The 19,911-nt window shown below is 39.7% G+C and overlaps 1 protein-coding gene across 2 annotated transcripts in view; it reads right to left on the reverse strand.

Annotated features, from left to right (window-relative positions):
* LOC146499253 (thyrotropin-releasing hormone-degrading ectoenzyme-like) overlaps positions 1–19,911 on the reverse strand; it is a 263,625-nt gene that overhangs the window by 237,236 nt on the left and 6,478 nt on the right. For both annotated transcript variants that reach the window (XM_085138114.1, XM_085138113.1), the window contains exon 2: positions 10,514–10,758. In XM_085138114.1, the coding sequence (XP_084994240.1) occupies positions 10,514–10,758 (245 nt within the window). The remainder of the gene's footprint in view (positions 1–10,513; positions 10,759–19,911) is intronic.

Here is a 19,911-nt window from a genome sequence, read left to right on the forward strand (position 1 = left end):
TCTGCTGTGCGTGGGAAGAAAACTTCTTTTTACAAGCAAGCACCGAGTAGCTACGATGTAATGAAAAACTCACAGAGAAACTGCGGTATCCTTCCACTAACCGCTGCAGCACACCTGCACCAGGATAAACCTCTGCCTACTCTACTCCTGCTTTACAGGTGAAAATAGAGCAAAAGGACCGCTAGTCTTTGACTTTATTTATTTTCTGCTGTGTTTTACTTGCATCTGAAAGAGTGAGTGTAAACACAAATATATATATATATATTAGGGATGCACCGATACCGATACTGGTATCGGGTATCAGGACCGATACTGTAAAATGTGGTACTCGTAAAAGTTAACCGATACCACGAACCGATACTAACTTATTTCATTAATCAGAGGGTGGATTGTCATTTTTGTTGTAGTTTTTTAGATTGGCCACTAGGGGGACATCCCGCGCTAAACAGGCACAGGGTTAGACGAGTGAGACTGGCGGCTCCAGATAAAAAAAGAGAAACTGGAGGCTGCTGTAGCTAGGCTACACAAAATGTCAGCAGTGTGGACCGGAACACCCAACTTTAACTCGGGTTTTGGAAAAGCGATGAAAAATGTCAAGAGAAAATCCACGGGCAGTTAAAATAACAGAGGCTCTGACTCATTTTATTGCTCTGGATGACCAGCCAATGCCGGTCGTGGAAAACATAGGATTGCACCGTCTTCTCAGCATACTCGAGCTGCGATATGAAATTCCCAGCCGCCCACACATCAGGGAGATAATGGTGCTAAAACTTTCTAAAGAGGTAAAGACAAGCAGTGTGTGCGATGTCAGTCCTTGGTTTAACGGCACAGTGGACTGATGATCCACGGGCAGATGGGGAGTTCGTTTGTCAATGCCAAATACTTTCGTTATTTTGTTTGTTTGTTTATAATATGGACACTCTGCAATAATTTAAAAGTTTATTTTATTCTCAAACCTAATTTGTATTTATTTTATTCCAAACAGAAGTGTTTATTTATTATTCTGAAAGCTCGAGACAGTGCCAATAGTTCAGTGATATTTTGTTAAATTACAATGTGGAGACTCTGCAATAATTTAAGAGAAGTGCTTATTTTTCACTTGAAATTTTTTTGTGGTCATTTTTATTAAGATATTATTTATTATCAGCAGAGAATAAAATAAAACCTGTCTTCCAATTCATTGCATTTGTGTGTGTGTGTGTGTGTGTGTGTGTGTGTGTGTGTGTGTGTGTGTGGTAGAAGTATCGGTTTTTGTACTCGGTATCGGCAAGTACTCAGATCCAAGTATCGGTATCGTATCGGTTTGAAAAAATTGGTATTGTTGCATCCCTAATATATATATATTTTATGTGCTGGAATGTGCAGAAAATAGGTTTAAATGTTAAACTAATTTCTTCCAGTCAGAGAATGGTGCATATACTTAAAATTTTGCTTCATGCATAAAGTTAAAAGATTAAAACTAACAAAACAAGTTTTAAAAGGAGACTCCATTTGATTACATTTTGTATGATTGATTATGTAGAAAAAGTAGAATTGGGCAGAAAGCTCTATCGCTTTATCACCTATTCAGGTTGTAAATCATGTTTTTAAAAAGTAACTAAGTAACTAAGTAACTAATTACTTTTGAAAATAAGTAATCAGTAAAGTAACGGGATTACTTTTTTGGGGAAGTAATCAGTAATTAATTACTGATTACTTCAGTAATTAATTACTGATTACTTCAGTAATTAATTACTGATTACTTTTTTCAAGTAACTTGACCAACACTGGTCATAAACAGGCACAGGGAGAACTCCACACTGTCTGCATTTAGGTTCTCTAGTTACACAAAACCTTTTAAAAAAAGGGAGTAGATATTAACCTAACCCAATCCCAACCTTTAACCCTAGCTCTGTTGCTGGTTGGGGGATGATGTGGTAACAGCTGAGTACACTCATCTCTACCTTCATTGAAAAAGTCTTAAGCCATTTTCTTTTTCCACACCTGGAACATCCAGATTCTCTAAACCATTAGTTGTTAGACTGAAAATAGAAGTGTCATTTTTGAAGGGTGTGGTTTGTGGCTCAGCTGCAGCGGAGGGGTGGAGCAGTGGGTTCAGGGTGTGGTGCCAGGGGAGGCTGACTCACACATCTGACCTCATCATCTAATTGGGTCTCCCCTGTTAAGGATGTTGCCGGGACCGGAGGCAAGAGTGATGAGTGCTACAGAAACAGGGGAGCGGGAAAGCTGCTCCTTTAAAAACTGAAAAATAAAAAAGATGCTGAAACACTAAAACGCTGTGGTCATCAGGTCCTTCATTGTCAAAATCATTAAGACCGTATCCCAAAGCTTTTTATGTCCTTAAAACATTCAAAAAAACAAATGCCTTAACATTAGTCTGAGACAGCATGCTTTAAACATACAGTCCAATTATATCACAGTGCTTGTCTTGAATAGCAAATATCATATACTGTGCATTTAATGGTGTTGATGGTCCAGTAACCTTAATCAACTTAATCCCTCAGTCACATAAAGACAAAAAGGCAGCATTATGCAGCTGGAAAACACCAACTTCCACATGTCACATTTCTCCCCTTTGCACGCATCTACACAACAGCTAACTCTGACAGAAGCTTTCACAGCTCTGCACGCAAGATTGTTGGATAACCTGCTTTGGAAAGTTAGTGCAAATCATTAATTGTATATTCAGTTGATGATTGCATTCATCAGACATAAACTCAAACATCAGCTGAATATAAAATTCAACCTCTGTGGGCTACTCTTTGGGAGACCAGAGGTTTACCAGTAACTGTGACCTCAACAACCTTAATGAAACATCTAACTTTACTGCACTCAGTGTAATTGTTGTTGAAATATTTCCCTCTGAACCAACGTGGACAGAAAATCTGTAAGATCACAGTGTTAGCATGGGTAAAAATTAACAGGTCAAGAGAGTCAAAGGTCTTTCTCAGGTCAAAATCAATACTGCGTGTTTGTGAAGACCTCGATTCCACAGCAGCTCCTCCTCCGCCTCCTGCTCTGTGTATTTTTTTTAATGTCTGTAAAGGCTCAGAGAACGAATGAATTTATTAACTTGCTTCAGCTGAGTGCCATGTTAGATAGGTTGCCCTCTGACACACACACTGCAGAGTGGGTGAGCACAGTATTGATCTGAAACATCTCATCTCAGCACCGGATTACTCTATCAGAATGAAGGAGGGAGCGATCAGACAGCAGAGCCAGGGAGAAGCTGCTGATGAAGAAGACATACGAGATGAGGTAGATGTGTTAAACCAGTCGACTTCTTTCAAACCTTTATTAAAATGTAGTCCCACACATAACCTTCGTTAACCATTTGTCTCTTCTGTTAATGCTCCAACATCTCTGTTCCTCAACCAGCTCTGCCTCGTTAACAGCCTTACCACTCCTCGTTAACTGTAATTCCTCTCCTCGTTAAAGAAAGGCAGCTCTGAAAAAACAGTTTCAGTGTAATGAAAAAGTTCCTCACAGGATCTGAGAAGAAGAAGAAAAAAGCTCAGCTCTGGGGTTTTGGGTTTCCTTTAGAAGTCTGGGTTTCAGGAAGAAACCAAGTATCTGGCACACTTTCAGTCCAGTGGGGACCCTCTTCAGGAAAATGATCCTCCTGATGAAGTGTGCTTTATATAGAAATAATATACCATCATTTCATCACACATCCTGGATGGTGCTAGGTCATAATGTAGTATTAGTTAAATTTTAAAATGTCAGTGTTCATTATGCATTAATCTATGGAACGTCAGCAGAACCCAGACCAAAGTTAAAGTGCAGCATAGTGAACTACATTTCTGAGTTCAGTGTTATTGTAATGTTTTCACTGTGTGTAAAGCTAAACATGTAGAACAATAATGTAACATCTGTGGCATGATCACTATTTTTTCAAATGATGTAACACAACATGCAGTCTCTTCTGTAAATCGAGCAGTGAGAGATTACATGACACTTTGACTGAAATTAAACAAACTGCAGATTTTTACACACGTCACTTGGATCATCAGGACCATTATCTCTCAGCAGCAGCCAGTATTGCTGCATCTGTGTACAATTGTGGTCTGAAGTTTCAATCCACTCATCGTAGACGAGAATGTCATGATGATTTTACCCTTTACACTGATTTCTTTGAAAAGTTTCTTTTCCAGGGTGGAATGATTGAACAGCATACATTTTGAATTACTTTAAAAAACAAGAACTGGGTGAAAAAGTTTGAATTAATTTTTGATTATGTCTACTCCACACAGGGTCAAACGTATGCATACAGGCTCAAATATATACATAAACACTTACATCTTTTTTTTTAAGTTGACAAGGCCGAAGCCTTTTAACTTCTCAATATTGATCAATATTGACTACAGCTGGTAGTATCTCTTTGTAGCATTAAGAAGGATTTGTCTGACAGTGCTCATCGGATTGATCAATACTCAGAACAATAGGGAAGTCCAAGAAATTCTGTGGAGATCTGATAAGGAGAATTGTAGATTGTCACATGTTGGGAAGGCCTCCTGGGGCCATTTCTAAACAAATTCATATACACAAATGTAGAATTATTTGAATTGCATAAGTACAAGTTATTTAGATTACCAACGTCTGGAAGAAGGACCAAACTGTTAACCTTAGATGAGAGAATATTGATTTGGATTTTCAGGAAAAACCCAGGAACCACTAAAGTTCAGAACTGCCATAAACTGTTTGACAATATATGAGACATTGACCTTGACCTTTTGTGTAATACAGTGTTATACAACTTGTGCACCCAGTTCTCTTTTTTTAAAGTAATTAAAGATGTATGCTTTACAGTTCTTCTACCCAGGCAAAAGAACAATTCAAAGAATTAATAAAAAGCCCCAAATTACCCTGACATTCATGTCCATGATGAGTGGATAGGAACTGTCGGACTGCTGCTAAAGGACATTGCGTGCCCGTGTGTGAGACACAGGCAACATGTGTCAAAACAGCATTAAACACCACAGAATGAGAAGTTATGGTGCTGAGAGAGCGTACTGTAGCATATACTCAAGTATTCAGAGAAGTCTGAAGGCTGAGGCATTTGAACAAAAGTGATTACTTTTGCATGTTGAACTAATTGTTTCAAAGTTTAACCACATTTAATATGAATATTCAACAATGTGACACAGCATATGGCAAAATAAGGAAAAATACATGACCGTGGAAAGCCTTTAAGAATACTTAACACTATAGATGAATATGGTAATGATGATGCAACCACTTGAAAGCACCAAAAAAGGTAACAAAGCACTGAACTACACAAAATGTTAACTTCGGAGCTTGTGTAAAGTAAAGCTAAAAAAAAGATTCTTGCAATGTGTTTAAAGTCGATGTTAAAGAATAAATTGTGTCAGGGTAGCCATGAAAGATGCCCCGGGAAAGAAAACTAGTGCAGTGAATGTGGCACCACTCTGGTCCAGTTTCCTATACATTAGCTGCGTATTGATGTGTCAGTTTTTATCCTCATGCGACGTCACGCGTCATGTGAGCAGCAGGTGGCGGGTCATCTCTGCAGATGGGTGGAATCGGGCCGAATTAAAAATGCCTTCACTGGGAGACGACAGTAACTGCAACATCAAAACTCATTTTTACATCATTTGCATAAAGATCAGTACTAAGCTAGAACAGTGATACTGTGTGTGTGTGTGTGTGTGTGTGTGTGTGTGTGTGTGTGTGTGTGTGTGCACGCTAATTAATTCACCCACTCCCAGCATTTTAAGCGTTTAAGCCAAGCCTGGGGTTTATAGTAACTCTGGATATTAAGCAAATCTCATAGTGAAGTGTGTGTGTGTGTTTCTGTTTGTGTGTGTGTGTGTGCATTAGCTGCATTGCTGTATCAAGCTAATCCTTAAGATAACAGTGAGCTTTGTGCACGCACACATGAACACACACTTTTGAGCAGACTATCACTTGGACCGTCCCTGAACACCAGTATTGTGTTTATCTGACGTTCTGAAGCTCTGCTCAGAACACAGTTACTGTTTTTAAATAATAACCAGCTGTGGTTTCTTTACCATGTGTCTTACTGCTTTGCTGGTTAGTCATCAGATTAACATATTTAATGAGCTCACACTGGCACCTTTACAGGATGTTAGTCATATGCACACTCATAGTACCATGAGTCTCAGTCCCACAAATAATCTACGTCTGGCTTTATATTTATTGCATTACTTTTAGTATTGTCATGCTCTCACAAAGACTTTCTCTTTTGTGTGCCGTTTAAGGAATCAGGTTAGTGCACAAAGTCGACTGTAACCGGGTTTCTGGCAGCTGGAGCATTAAGCTTTAACTAACAGGTTGCTGTGCTGTGATCGAGCTCTGCTAGTATGCCAGCTGCCGTATTGATTCAGAATTGATCCAAACAGCAGCTGCCAGCGAATAGTGCACCACGGGTGGTGGAAACACAGACCAAGTCCGACTGGTGGTGGATTTTGGCTCAGCGTGTGCTAAAAATACTAAAAAGTTCCCTCAGAGACTCCTCTGGTCACTTCAGATGTCAAAAAGTTGGCATGTTAATCAGTTCATTGTGAACTTGATGAAAAACCAATTAAAACTGCAGTTTTATACCATTGTTCTATCGAAACACGGCAGAGGAAGTCAATGAAGAAAACAAAGCTTCAACTGATGGACGGTAAAGAGTGTGTTTGAAATTCTACTGATATTTTGTTATTTTGCAGTTTTTGATGCCTAAAAGCTCTTAAATTAGGAAATGAGCACAATTTTCTAATGTATAAAAGCAATAAATTATAAAACTATGTGTGTGTTTGTGGATTTGTGTCATTTATATAACCATCACTTAAAGTGACATTAGCCAGCTTTTAGTTTTTAATGTTACAATAAATGTCCATATGGTTAATGGACTGTAACACTTATCCAACTTATTCCCATTGAGGTCAAGGACAGAGCAGGAAATCAAAATATCAGTGAAGACTCAGAAACCTGAGCCACTGGTCCTCCTTCCATAGAAGTGAAGACAAATTTAGATTTCTGGATGTGAAAATCAATGTTATACATCTCTTTGCACAGATTCATGAATCCATAACTGTCATGAAAATTTGAATTCCACGTCAGAGGGATGGGTTTAAAATACCTTCGTGTTTGTGTGATCAAAGCACCGAACAGCAGCCGCTGTCCTGCTCTGCTCATCGATCTGTCAGAATCATTACTCTTAGACTCAGCTCGTGTTGTGTCACAATAGGGGATAGTTTCCTGTCTGCAAAACAGACGGCCATTCACAGTTGCCTGGATGGATCAAATAACAGCACCTCAATGAGTGCAGTAATGCATGTCATTACAACTCATTTCACAAATTTGGACTGACTTTCAATGAGCAATCAGGCATCTTCAAACAGTTTTGGAATCTAGCGTCTCATTTGTGAAGATGCTCTGGTTTAACTCATCGGGCTTATTTAGGCAACACTCACAGTCCAATGAGGCCGTCCATGTAAAATAATCAGTTTCTTCAGACAGGCAGCTTTCTGCTCACCACCAAACATTTTAACCTGCTGCCTTTTTGTAAATCTGACCACATAGCAGGAAAAATAAAAGTACTAGTGGATGAACAAATCCAGATGTAGGATTTGCTTGATTTAGACCACCAACATGTCCTCCACCTCTGATTCTGTCGCTCTTTACACTCAGTACTCATTTATATTCATCTCAAGTCAACAATAATCGAGCTGTTCCACTAATAAAGCTTAAAAGCTTTAAAGAAGACATACATGTAGCCTTGGCAAACTAAATGTTGAGATTTCATCTTTTATTTTTTTGTTTACAAAACACTTTTTAAAATTATTTTCATTGATCATGTTCCTCTAAATAATGATGGAGTTATTTTAAGCTTTCTTAAGTCAGTATAATTTTGGCTCAGAGCACATGTGTCCTCTTTGGCTGCTTCATAACGAGTGTTTCTGTTATTTTGTCAGCTCATGTCTCAGATAATAGACTGGATCCAGCTCTCTAAATATTGCACAAGGTTGTATTAATATATTATATGTATATTACATTTGCTGCATCATTTCCTTTATGTACCAAACAAGAAAATACAATAAAAAAAATCACCATGATTACTAATGATAGTTTTATACGGATGCTCAGCAGCATTTTGCTCATTAGTGGAAACACTTTTATCCTAACAGAAATCACAAGCCTCTGTGACAAGTGGAGAAATCACCAGGTGTAAATACCTGGTTAGTGTTGTTTAATACAACACAGCAACTTGAAATGGAATTAAATTTTCTATATCTGCATGTGCATCATTAGGCAAAGCTATAAGCTAACTGTCTCAAATATTGCAGAGCTTGAATACATAAATGCAGGTTCTGGTACAAAAACATCAAGTTAATTAGCTGAAATCACTGATATTATCTGCATAAAAGCTTAAATGGAGAATACGACTCCTGACATTTTCCATGACCAGCTACAGTGGAGGTTAGCAAACTTCAAAGGAGCCGTTATTGAGTAATTTTTGATCCCAGAAAAATCTGTATGATGTTGAAACACATGTTTGAGCTTTATAATAAAGGTGCTGCAGCCTGTAGCCTATTAAAATTACAGGTAAGTGTAAACCTTTAAAATCTTTTAGAAAACGGGACTAATGGGTCATGTTTTTATAGCAAAAATATCATTATTTTGTTGTATTCATAATTAAAGCAACAAAAGAATGATTTTTTTAAAAATGTTTTTTCATTGACAAGAAAACAGACCGTGCGTGGATTAGCTGCTTTGCACATCTCTAGCATTGACAGAGACATTTCAGGGATTTAGACTCGGTCAGCACTCCAGATGGGTTAATTGTTAATCACGTTAGTCATGATGACGGCGCATTAACGCTGACAGCACTAAAAAAATATATAAAGTCGCCAATTTGGGATGAAAGAGATAAACCTAAGGATGTAACCAAAGCGGTCTGTCGCTTGTACAGATGTATAGTGCGAGCAAGTACTCAAACACGACTAACTTGCATGACCATGTACATGTCCACCATCCAGCTGAGTATGCTAGGCTACCAGCAGCTTCTGCAGCTCCATCAAGCATTTGGGCGCACTCTGAAGAGGGTGCATTTGCTCGCAGATGAAAAAGGGTGTTGTTAAAGCAGCACTATTATTTGGACTTTTGACTGCTTCTATTAGCTCCATCGTTATTAGCAATCTTACTCATGGGAAAATAAATAAATAAATCGCCCTTGTAAAAATGATCAGGCTCAGCCTACCGTCAGTAGTCGATATATTCATCCAATCGCCCAACCCTAGCGTGGATTCAAAAGGTCTGTGTGTATGCTTAGATTTGAATCTGTAGCCATGCAGATATATGCAGGTGGTGTCCTGCCTTTAATGGGTCACCCCTGACTTCTGTCAGTGGAGCAGAGCCGACGCTCCTCCTTCAGACATTGGCTGAAGAGAAAACTCTAACCTGAGACCACACAAGTTCATCGCTGGTGTATTTTCAAAGTTAACATCGATGGGCTTATCTGACCCGCTGCTCCCACCGTCGCTCATCTTAAATGGTCAGATTGAAGACCCTGCCTAAATGCTTGTTACACTGAGTCTTAATAAGTGATTTAAGCTCGTGAAAATCCATGCGTTGAACTCTGAGCCATTCAGACACTCTAAGCAGCTTAATTTTAGCCAATGCAGTTCATTAAAATAGACCCACATGTCTGAGACAGGTCTTCAGAATCAGGTCAGAGTGCCCCAAAATCATCACAGTTAGCGTCTTTGTCAGATATTCCTCCTTGAACAAGGCAATCATTCTAGATTTGCTTTATGTCCTCTTCATAAAATAATGTTGATCACTGTGTATTATGTTACCATTAGCAAGTCTAAATATATAACACAGAATAGAGAATTCATCATTTCCTACAATGACTCTCTTTATCACGCAGTTTTATCGTATTCAGGCTGCACTGGTCTATATGGCAGCCCTCTTGCTCATGGAGCCAATCAGAATTGAGTAGTATAAAAGTGAGGAATGAGTTAATTATGTCTCATCACTGACTAAAGCTCTTCTCAGGCAGAGTCCTTATGTGGTAATGTCTTTACTCTGTCCAATCACAGCTGAGCTCAACATTTTTCCAAACAATTAACCACAAGTTTGTGTTTTTCACAATACGTTGAAAAGACGTTGATAAAACACTGTGTCAGTGCACACACACACACACAAACACAGATAGAGGCCAAACATATTCGTGCATGAAATAATAAATGTATCAGCACACAGTCTGTTTCCCATCTGCACCATGGGGAAGAAATCTGATGTGGAAACTGCAGCAGAGGCTTATGGGAAATTCATAAGGAGTTTTATATGTACGCCCGTGTGTGAGTGTGTGTGTGTGTGTGTGTTTGAGACAAGTGGAACACACACAAAGACATGCACACACAGGCATATGGCATGTGGAGTGTGAGTTAATCAATGTCGTGAATGTGAAGCTTTGACCTTTTCAAGCTGAACCACTTGCTGGTATAAGAAAAGTGTGTGTTTCCGTGTGTGTGTGTACCGTCTCTCTCTCTGCATTGTGTATGAGCTCCTGAAGAAGCCCAGCAGCTCGTCCTCGATGGCAGCATCAAAGCTCACGTTTAGCCGGTAAACCCTCATCGGCTTCATCTCGCGGTGCAGCGCCACCACGTACATCTGATTGGCTGGGAAGGGGAAGTGTCGGTGGATACGCATGACTCCGCCCCCGGGCCTGTTGGAAGGACGACCTCCAACACCGCCCTCAGCAGTAACTGTCACCCGGTCCACCTGACGGATGGAAGAGAAAATAGGATAAAGACATCCACACACCAACTGTGTCTCCACAATAAGACTCATCTACAAGTGCAGACCAGAGGAGTGAAATATGTTTGGATATGCTATAATCAGATTTCCTGTTTTATTATCATTAAATAAATAAAATCTTGGTAGCGATAATAGCAAATCACACAGAAACGCAGTAATCCATCAACAAATTGAGTTAAGGATAAGCCTTCCAGCAAGGAAACATGAATGTGAGCAGCACAGGATTTAAACATTTAAAAGCTTCAGGATATTTAAAATTCATTTTGATGAGTGACACTCGATGTTAACAGCAAATCTGCAAAGAAACTCTGCAGGGGTTGTTTAATAGGATGCACGTGTACACGCGTACTCGTGCATCCTAAACTCCTCAAACTCAGACACACGCTCACTCACATCCAGAGCACCTCTGAAAGCCGCTGACTTCCTGTTGCTGCTCGTGTTTATGTCATTTCCCGCCTGAAACATGACAGCAGTGGTTGATTTCTCAGGTGGGTTAAAGCAAACAGCAGCTGACTTCTTGTGATCCTACAGGTAGGTGCATGGGAAATGTCTGACCTAGGGCTGTGCGATATGACCAAAATCTCATATCCCGATGTAAGAATTCTATCATCTGATAACGATATAAATCACAAAAATGTAACATTTTCTGTAAATTCTGTGAATCTCGGGCAGCACGACTTGCGGGAAATGTTTCCAGATGTGCGTCATGTAGCTGGAGTCGAGTGTTTTAACCGATGCATGAAACTATACATTTTTAGACATAAGTTGTAACGGCCGCCGTTTTCTTTGTGAGTATTTATTACACGGCGTGCTGCGGGAAAAAGCCTGTTTTAATGTTTGAGTCTAAGGTTTATTTTTTAGCACCTGACGGCTTTTTTACTTCTCATCCGTAAATAATCTGCTCTTTCACGTGATTCAGTTTATTTTGAAAAGTCTCAACAGGATCTTGAGCTTTATTGTGAAAGGTTTATGTGGAACATAAACAAGCGGACACGCAATGCTGTTAAAACAGGCGCTTGTATGTCCGTAGTGTGGTTATATTAAATATAAGAGAAAGAGAGAACTTTAAGAGATGCAGTGACTACAGTGACCATCAAAACGATGAAAAAATATTGCCGTAAACAGTTTATTTTGCGACACCACGAAACAAACGATAGCGTAAAATGAAACAATAGACATTTTTATATCGTCATCCGATATATATCGTTATATCAAACAGCCCTAGTCTGACCTTTTCAGAAAGAAAGTGAGAAGCAGCTTTTCCAAAAGGTGGTGACTTTAAAATCAAGACTTTACCTGAAAGCAGTCTGCAAATAAGTTACTCAGTGTTCAAAAGAGAGGAGGAAAAAGAAGACGAGTCGACTACCAAAGGTAGAACATAGTTCAAAGCTGGGCTCAGTCTAGTGGGTCAGGTTAAACACGGGCTATTTAGATATTATGATATTATTACGTAACTAACTGAATTTCCTGGAGGAACCTAAATGAGGGATTAATAAAGTTCTATCTATTTATCTATTTAAGAGCTAAATATAGGCTGCTCCAACGGAACTTACTGTTTCTGAGGAAAACACAAACACAGTTTACAGTCGAGTCCTAATAGCTTACTTACAACTGGGCTCATCAGGCACTCTTTTTGGCTGCAGTGGTTATTATTATATTTACATGCTTCCATCTCCCGTTTCTGGTCGGTGACAGCTCATATTTTTCCACTCTCCTTTTTCTCCCTCCTCTCCCTCACAGACACATAACGGGTATGGCAGTCCACTCTCCCTGCAGCACAGAATACACTGCCTATGAGGCTACATTCTTTAGGGCTATGCCTTTAACACTCTGCCTATTTCCTTTATATTAAATAATTATTTAAATAATAATTAAAAAAAAATATTTCTTCATGTCATTATGTGGCCGGCTGCAAGTAGAGGTGACATGGGCCGCGAGATTGAGACACAGGCATTAGAGCCTCTCAATGCATGTTTTGTTTGGGTTTCCACCGGCATGAAATTACCCAAAATAGAGAGGGCATAGCCTAACATATGAAACAGGAAAGGACCGCTGTGTAATCCCTTTATTTCAACAAAGTAACTGTATTCTGAATACCACCTTTTTAAGTGGTAACTGTAAGGGAATACAGTTACTCATATTTTGTATGCCGGTACATGTATTCCGTTACTCGCCAACACTGCACTTCACAGTGTGCGTATGTGTAGTGAACTTGACAATGGGCACCAGGTAAGTGACCAATTAAAGTCACTGCCATCTTTAAAGTGACTTCAGTCAGTCTGACACCAGTGGGATCAAGTTAGCAGTTACATGTGATTCATTTGTAATAAACAAATCTGTTCTTACAAATCTGCACACACAGAAATTCTCATTAACAACTTGCAAAAGACACAGGTGCTTGGCAACAATAACAGCAATGCAACCAGCTAGTGACCATTTGACTTGATCCCCTTGTTGCAAAGAGATCTGCTGGGTTGTGCTCATCAGCGCAGACTCAGTTTCATTGCAGCATGTTGGCAAACTGTCTGCATTTCTAAGTAAGACAACAATTATTTGCAAAATAGTAATCTGTATGAGAGTGACTGCAATCAATGCAGTTAGAGCTGAACTGTTTGGAGACAGGTTGACTCCCACTAGACGACCTGGCCAATTTCTTTCCCTCTCATTTCTAAGGTAAACGAGAGGAAATTCATAGTTGCCCTCAATAAACATTTTTGCTGGGTTTGTGTTCTCTTTTGACATTTTATGATTTGCGCACGATGTTCTCATTGCACACTGGAAGGTCTGATTAAGAGTAAAACACGCCTCCTTGCTCATAAACCAGGATGCTGACAGGCAAACTAAGGGCATCAGAACCTGGAGGTAACATCACAGTAGTTTTGTCCATGTTTATTAGCACAGTCCCAATTTACCCTTTATTATCCACTTTGCTGACATTAATACCAAAGTTATAGAAAAGAAGCCAAAAATCAACTTGATAGATATTCTGTAGTCCCTGCAAATAAATAAATAATGGCACAGTTAATTATTCCATTTAATTTATCCCCATTAGAGTAATTAAGTGTTGAGCAATGATCAAAACATTGCATAGATCCAGTAAGTGTCACAGCAGGTGTTCAAACCGAGCTCTCCTGAGAGAAAGCGCCCTCTGCTGTTCAGGTAGATCAACGCAGTCAGGCAGCAAACCCAAAACGGTTAAAAACCACAGAAATGCATCAGCTTCAAGCATTTGCGGTTTGTCAGGTGGCAGGCATTGCTCAGCAAACCCTGATTTACAGCCAGCTGTTGTTCCGAATGCTGGAGCTGTCGCCATGGTGACGTGACAGGACCATGTGTACAACAAAGGGAGTATCTGAGAGCAGCTTTGGAGAAAAAAGGTATCTTCAACTGAGCGTTTTCACCAAAGTAGCGAGGAAGGAGTGTTGAAAGAAAGAAAGCTCAGCAGATCTCAGAGTGTTTGTTCGCCTGCCAACTTTACCCACATTCATCCATATTTCATTGTGCCACTCAGGAGTCAAACTGACCAGGTGATGAAGAAACAGACAGTCGGCAGCTGTGGAGAATTAATACTGAAGGAAGAGGAGAGCACCTGTCTCATTAAAGGCCCTGGAAAGCCTCACAGGTGCTCTGACTTTTCCTGGCTGATTAGACCTGCGCCCAGGTTGACGCTGAGTGGGGATTTACTGGTAATTAACTGAAATGTCACTAAACTCAGTGCACTAAAGATAATCATCCAGGCAAACATATAACTTAGAGGGATATGTTAGTCAAGAACTCTCTGTACACACCCACACAGTCCTGTGAAGAGGGCTAATCAGCCACAATAAGTGCAAACACTTCTGTGGGTGTACCGTGAGAGCATACTTAAAAATAATATCATAAGGTCTGATCTGCTGCTCGTGTTTGAATCCGTTTTTTGTGTGAAGCGATGCAAAGAAAAAAAATAGGAAGGTAAATTTGAATGTCAAGGAAATGCAAATTGTATACCTCCCAGAGGAACGAGGAGAGTTTGGGGAAAAGGATTCTCTTGATGAGCAAACTGCTACTCACAGTTCTGCCGTCACTCACAGCAGCCAAATTTGACCAAGGTCCATTCATCAAATGCTGAATTTCACAAAGTCCTGATTTCCCGAAGTATAAAGTGCTTCACCAAGAACATCTGTCATGATTTGCAGTCTGTTCCATTAATGTGGTTCTAACATTTTAACTAACACGGCACCTTTAAAAACAACAACAACAACCAATTCTTACCTAAATACCTTAAATGTTTGTTTTCAGGCAGACTGAGGGTAAGACCAGAACTTATCCAAGTGGAACAGCCATCTTGCTGACTGTATTAGAATTGAAGAATGGGAATACTTGCCACCTGACCTAATGAGCCTGCATATTTATGTATTTATCCATGCATACTGGCTTGTTTGCATACATAATATAACACCATTCGTTGGTAAATTTGAACCCTAGCAATATGGCCACAAAGTGGAATGATTGGTAAATATCCCAAGTTGAAATAAGCTCCACTCATCCTTTGGCATTTAACTTAATTGCCTTCTTATTGCTTCCTTATTTAGTGTTATACAAAGGCTCTTGGCTTTGAAATATACATGAGTATTTTTTATGTTGCTTTTATTACTGGGTGAGGCCCACTTTTCAGACTATGTACAGTATATGGATATCATAAATCAAAATATGAAAATGCACATTAAGAGGTCACACTATTTCAGAGTCCACAGAAATGCAGTGAGTCTCAATGAAGTGTGCAGGGAGCCAGAATGTATAAATCAATAGTAGGGATTGTTATGATTTTTGGAGATTTAAATACAAGTTTCTTAATGAAATAGTTTACCCAGCTTTTAAAAGGCTAAAAAATATTCTTTCTTGGTTTTACTTATGCAGGTGGCAGCTTGTAGGTCTTATGGCACTGCAAAACTAAGTAACACATGTGGTTTATAGATGTTTGCTGACTGTTGCTGAGGAAAATCGGTCACAAAGAGGACGCTGCACCTGTGATTGCTTTTGCTAGTGGATTGCCAACACAAACAAACTAAGGACTAGTGCAGCACTCTACTGATGACCAAAGCGAGAAGGGCTACAATGCAGCACAGTGTACCTCTTTGCAATCAGTTTCACCCACCAATAGGAAGCATTCTCTTGTAACCACTTGCCAACTAGTTGGGGAATACATATTTTTCTCAAGAAACTGGTGGTGACCAGGGGGTAACTGACCAGTCTCTAGGCCTCCGTAACTGTTTCCTTATCTGGTTCCGGACGACAGAGGCTTTAGCCAATCCCTGCCACCATAAAGCAGGGTAAACCCTGGACAAGTCACCTGTCTCCAAAGAGTGTGTATCCTTTTGTAGGCCAAAAGGTCCAAAATTGTTAACATGTGCTGTTTGGTGCCTAATTAAACAGCATATAAAAACACATAGAAATAGCAGGTAAAAATTACATTAAAAAAATTCACAACTGGTGCGCAAATAAAAGTTGTAATCCAAGTCATTTCTAATTTCTATTGGATAATATAGTTTGTAAAAACATGTCTCATGTTAAATTTTAAAGGGTATGCATATGGCTATGTCCTGAAGGCAGTTCACATTTTGGGGTTTACACAGGTCAAAGAACAAGCAGAAGGCCACAGCTTCTGTTCCACCTCGTTAAGTAACATGTGGGTCATTTTAATTTTTACTCTTTTTGTGCATTACCCAGTTGCACCTTTCTCTTGGTATTTTACCCTGAAGTTATACTAAATTCCTTGTGTGGATCATATAATTAATTAAAATGAATTCAATTAGTCATCATTATAAACATGGATGAGTAGCAGCGCATGATGGGAACACGCCCGCAGCAGCAGGAACAGTTTGGAACCTTTAGGTCGTTCCGCTGTCACACATCAGCGACCCTAAGCCAATCAAACACAGTGTGTGTGTGTGTGTGTGTCCTTTGATGAAAGAACTGATCAATACGAACAGAGCCTGCTGACACAGAGAGGAAACAGTGAAGATTAAAAGGATGTTTTTCAGGCTTTTCTGATGAGTCAGCTGACACAGCGGCACGCTCTGAGATGCCTTCAAAATGTTCTGCTCAAACAAATGTTGTTTAATTGTTTGTTTGTTGGTGCTGGGTTAGATTTCTCAGCTAAAAGAGAGTAACACTGAGCCTGGGGTGCATTTTATTTAGCTAATGTGGCTGCTCGCTTTCATCACGCTTGTATCTTCGTTACGTCTCAGTTTCACTCGGTGCTCATGTGACAGAGGGAGGAACTCTTTTTAACATGCATGCTGTCCTCCCTCACTGCAAAATCATTTTGAAGAGATGGCAACTAGCCATCAAAAAATATAGAAACTGACTGTCAAATGTGTCCAAAAAATGGGTCAATGTACAGAATCTGTGGAGCCTCAGGAGTAGAAAGAAGTTGATGAAGATGACTTTAAAACAGATTTCATTACCACTCCGTGATCTATGCCTGACTGGAGAAACCAGTGAGGTCTAAAAAGTCTCCCAGTGTTAATGAACCCTCTGACACTAAGCACGCCCCAATATCGGACCACAAGGAAGCGCAGGAAGCTCACATTCTTATTAGGGAGGGCTTTCTGCTTCACACCAATGGGCTTCAGCGAGAAGTGTTGCAATCATAGTTGGCCTTAAACTTAACCCTGAATTACTTAAACACAGCCCAATGAAAATATCAATATGTTCTCTAAAAGAACATATACCCTGAAATATTTTACACTCCTACTTTATCATACTGTACATATATTTTTTCACAATATAATTGGAACAGAATACAGATCCTTTACTAAAACTTAGCAAAGCTAAAAAGTAAAGTTTGGTCACTTCTTTTACCATCAGCATCATCCATTAATAAATCAGCCTATTAACGCTGCCATATGATGAGAGATGGGCGACATATTGGACAGATCACAGGGCTAACACACCCAACCAAACCCCACTAACTGCATGTCTTTTACACTGTAGGAGGAAACTGGAGTACTCACGCATAGAACATGCAAACTCCACACAGACCACACACCCCAGCCAAATGATGGATTCTTATTTGAACCCTGCTGTGAGGCAGCAGATTGAACCACTGTTCCACTGTGCAGCCCCCAACAGCAGACTGCAATCCAAAAGGCTGACTAGATATTTGACTGGGTGAGATTTTAACTTTTTAACCCCCCAAAAATGTAAAGAACACCGAAACATAGATATATTCTCAAATTCAACGCACAGGGAACAGCACTCCCCAATGTGTACTTAGTCTTTATTAAAATGTATTTAAAGTATCACATTTAACATGTTAACATGCATCAGGGCAGCAATGAACCCCAAAGGCATGATATCAGGGATTTTAGACACATGCTAAACAAGCCTGGAGTCCTTCCAACCTTCCAAATCAAACTCTTTATAGTTCTGTTATAACATTCCCATTTTCCTAAAGTCTAAGGCAGGGGTCGGCAACCTGCGGCTCTTTTGTCCTTATACTGCGGCTCCCGGTGGTTTGGGAAAATAAATTAGAAGTATTTAGCTGAAGTGTATTTTATTTGTGTTTAGTTCTTTTTTTAACTTGTAGTTCTAAATTGGAAGATTATTGTGATTTTGAAATATAAAAATTATATTATATTATATTATTTTTTCACCGCTCAAAATAAGCGTCACACTCGCGGAAGCTGGTGTACCCGCCGAAACGCCGTGCATTTATCGAGACTTTCGACCCCAGGTAGGCTAGTTATGGATCTTTGGATCCACATTATGTCAGCAGCTCCACCATGAACTATGTTAAAACAAACACCGCTCACGCCTCACAGATGACAGCTTACAGTCCTGCGTAAAGATGAAAGCCCCGATTTGCAGATGCTGCGCACAGGTTTGGGACCATAAGTCTTATTGTAAACATATCATGGCAGACCCGACGATGTTTGCATGAACATGCTTTTCAGCATCTCTTTATTGACCACTTTTCACACACGGTTGCTGTACATACAGTCGGCTGTAGCTTTTCAGCTCACAGCCCGACAACACAACAGCAGAGAGAGCACAGACTTCAAGGTGGCGAGGCGTGATTGCGGGTGCCGCACAGGTGCGTCCGCCTCCCAGCGGCGCTGCAGACCACGCCCCGCCACACACATTAACCAGGTAAAATACATATTTAGGCAGAATTTTGCAAATATCTATTTTTCCTTTTTTAGCAGCATAATGCTTTTTTCCAATTACTTTTTTAAAAGTCAGGTCAAGGCTCCAAAAGCCCAAAGGCGATATAAGGGTGGCGACTCACAACAGTTTTTGTTTGCTGGATCATTTTAGTTTAGCTAGGTGTCTTTCCTTTTGTTATATTTCTTTAAGAGTTCAAAATGTGTTAATTACATAAATAAAATGTGTATAATGTCTATTGATTGTATTGTTTATTTTAATATTTGTGTACAGCGCTTTGTGACACCCTTTCTGCGAAAAGCGCTTAATAGATAAACTTTACTTACTTACTTTAGTTGTTCACACAAAGCATAAAAGTAAAAAACAATATATACAGTGTTATCTTCATTTTGGATTTCAAAAAGTATTTGTGGCTCCCAGTGTTTTCTTTTGCGTGGAAACCGGGTCCAAGTGGCTCTTTGGGTGTTAAAGGTTGCAGACCCCTGGTCTAAGGCTATCATTAGGTGGACCCTAAACAGTTGACAACCTACTCTACATCTTGACCTTGACATAACAAAGTGTGAAAACCCTGAGCTCATTTTCATTAAGGTTCACACAGCTGCCCTTCATCAATACTTGTGCTGCCCTCAGTCAGCTGAAACACCAGATTAAAAGAAGACAACTAATTTCAGCTTCTATATTCCAGCACAAACTATTTTTACAGTTAACTAATATAATTGTCTACAAGTGATTGCATGTTCTTTTCACATACTTCAAATACAAGTGCATTGTGCTACACAACCAGTTTAGCAACCATGGTGTGTTGAAGTGATTGAACTATTCACCCCTTTAACACAACGTAAAGCCGTAACCTTCATCTCTTGTAACAATGACACACAGCGGGTGGTGAGTATATGAACAGGAAAAAAAGCAATAAGATCATATATATTAAATTCAGATATCAAATCCCTCCCAGCTTGAATGGGCATG

This window comes from Neolamprologus multifasciatus, chromosome 17, assembly GCF_963576455.1.
Source record: "Neolamprologus multifasciatus chromosome 17, fNeoMul1.2, whole genome shotgun sequence".
NCBI lineage: Eukaryota > Metazoa > Chordata > Actinopteri > Cichliformes > Cichlidae > Neolamprologus > Neolamprologus multifasciatus.